Genomic DNA, 1,843 nt, shown 5'->3' with positions numbered 1-1,843 from the left:
GGGTGAGAGGTGACAGAGTTTGGGGGTCACAGGGGGTGAGAGGTGACGGGGATTGGGGTCACAGGGGATGAGAGGTGACAGGGTTTGGGGTCACAGGGGGTGAGAGGTGACAGGGATTTGGGGTCACAGGGTCTGCTCCATCCTCAAACCCTTGAATGCCATGATCTGGGGGAGAGCAGGGTGGCGAGAGGTGACAGGAACAGGGGGAATTGTGGGTGCTCCATCCCCGAACGCCACGATCTGGGGGGTGTGAGAGGTGCCAGGAATGGGGGGTCCCACGGTGTGCCCCATCCCCAACCCCCTGAATCCCTGACCTCGAGCAGGGAGGAAATCAGCGATGTGAGAGGTGACAGGAACTGGGCAAATGTGGTGCCCCCTTCCCCAAACCTTGGAACACCCCAATGTAGGGGCAAAGAGGAATGCGAGAGCGGACAGGAACTGAGGGGAGCATAACCAGGAACGTGAGAGGTGACAGCACTGGCGGGGACGTGGTGCCCCCCACCCCAAACACCCCGATCTCGGCGTGGGCAGCAGGGACAGGAGCAGGGGGTCCCGCTGGGGTGTGCTCACCACAGCGCCGGGGTCCCGCAGGTCCTGCGCCGACAGCCCCAAGCTCTCGGCGTCCAGCCGGTACAGCCCCGGCTCCTGCCGCCACTTGAGCCTCTTGCTGCTGTCGGAGCCGGCGTCGGCGCAGGGACACAGCACCTGCGGGAGGGGACAGCGGGGGCTCAGCGCCGTGCCAGGGACGCCACCGGGGCTTTTTGCCTTTTCTTTTTGTACGGCTTTATGTGTTCTCGGTATTGGTAATGGAGGTACTCATAACTCTTTAAGCCTGATACCTGAGCACAGTGCTGGTATTCTGCTGGGCCACAAAAGCAAACATCCTAAAGGCCTCACAGTTAAACGCCTTACGCTACCTTGAGAAACCAAGGTTCTCCCTAAAATGCGTTCTGTAAACTAAAATAAAGTCCACCTGCAAGAAAATACTTTAAAATTTAAAGGTATCGCGCCCTTCATTAAGCCTCTCATTAGAAAATCTTCATCAAACGTGCTGACTTGCAAAGCCTGCAGAACTGCACACGGATTCACCGTGCGTGTGCGCCTCGGCGCGCTCCACCTCGACAAACTCTTACACCAGAAAAACCCTATAAATACCGAGGTAAAAACCCTTTTATCCCTTAGCCGCGTCCAGCTCTAAGACCACAGAAAAGGCACGGCCAGGACCCCCCCGTGCCCCCCAGCCCCCCACACCCACCTCGAGCAGGGTGTAGCAGGAGTTCTTCTTGAGGAAGGTGCGGGAGGCCTTGTCCCGCCAGGAGTGCGCGGTGCCCACCTGCACCTCGAGCTGCCGCAGCTCCTCCAGCCGCACCGGCAGGTCCCGGCCCACGGCCACCAGCCCCTCCAGGTCATCCAGGCACGGGTAGTGGTCACCGTTCTGGGGGGACACGGGTCAGCCAGGGCTGGCGTGGGAATGTGGGGAGTGGTGGGGACAGGAATGGGATGAGAGAGGGACGTGGGAGTGGGGGGATTATGGGCAGGACAGGATGGGGTCACGGTGCAGGGATGCGGCAAGGACATGGCAGGGACAGGATGGGATGGGGACAAGGCAGCAGATGGGAGGTCCATGGAGACACGACAGGGATGTGTAGTGTCCAGGATGCACGGGGACGGAGACAGGGACATTGAGGCGTCCAGGGGGACAGGATAAGGACACAGGGGTGCCCAGCTGCCATAGAGGACAGGGAGAGGACACAGGGGTGTCCAGTGTCCACGGGGACAGGACAGGACACAGGGGTGTCCAGTGTCCATGGGGACAGGACAGGACACAGGGGTGTCCAGTGTC

General features: G+C 60.5%; 1 protein-coding gene across 1 annotated transcript in view; it reads right to left on the bottom strand.

The window, feature by feature from the left end:
• Nucleotides 1-62: 62 nt before the first annotated feature.
• Nucleotides 63-1,843, bottom strand: part of LOC121660619 (lysine-specific demethylase 5C-like) — a 9,764-nt gene continuing 7,983 nt past the window's right edge. Inside the window, exons 10-12 of the mRNA XM_042020025.1 lie at nucleotides 1,256-1,435; nucleotides 571-705; nucleotides 63-165 (exon numbers count right to left, since the gene is read on the bottom strand). Of these exons, the coding sequence (XP_041875959.1) occupies nucleotides 124-165; nucleotides 571-705; nucleotides 1,256-1,435 (357 nt within the window). The 3' untranslated portion in view covers nucleotides 63-123. The remainder of the gene's footprint in view (nucleotides 166-570; nucleotides 706-1,255; nucleotides 1,436-1,843) is intronic.

Source organism: Corvus kubaryi, unplaced genomic scaffold, assembly GCF_017639235.1.
Source record: "Corvus kubaryi isolate FWS band 111438036 unplaced genomic scaffold, C.kubaryi_AGA036_p1.0 36685, whole genome shotgun sequence".
NCBI lineage: Eukaryota > Metazoa > Chordata > Aves > Passeriformes > Corvidae > Corvus > Corvus kubaryi.
This window is presented reverse-complemented; position numbering and strand designations above follow the sequence as displayed.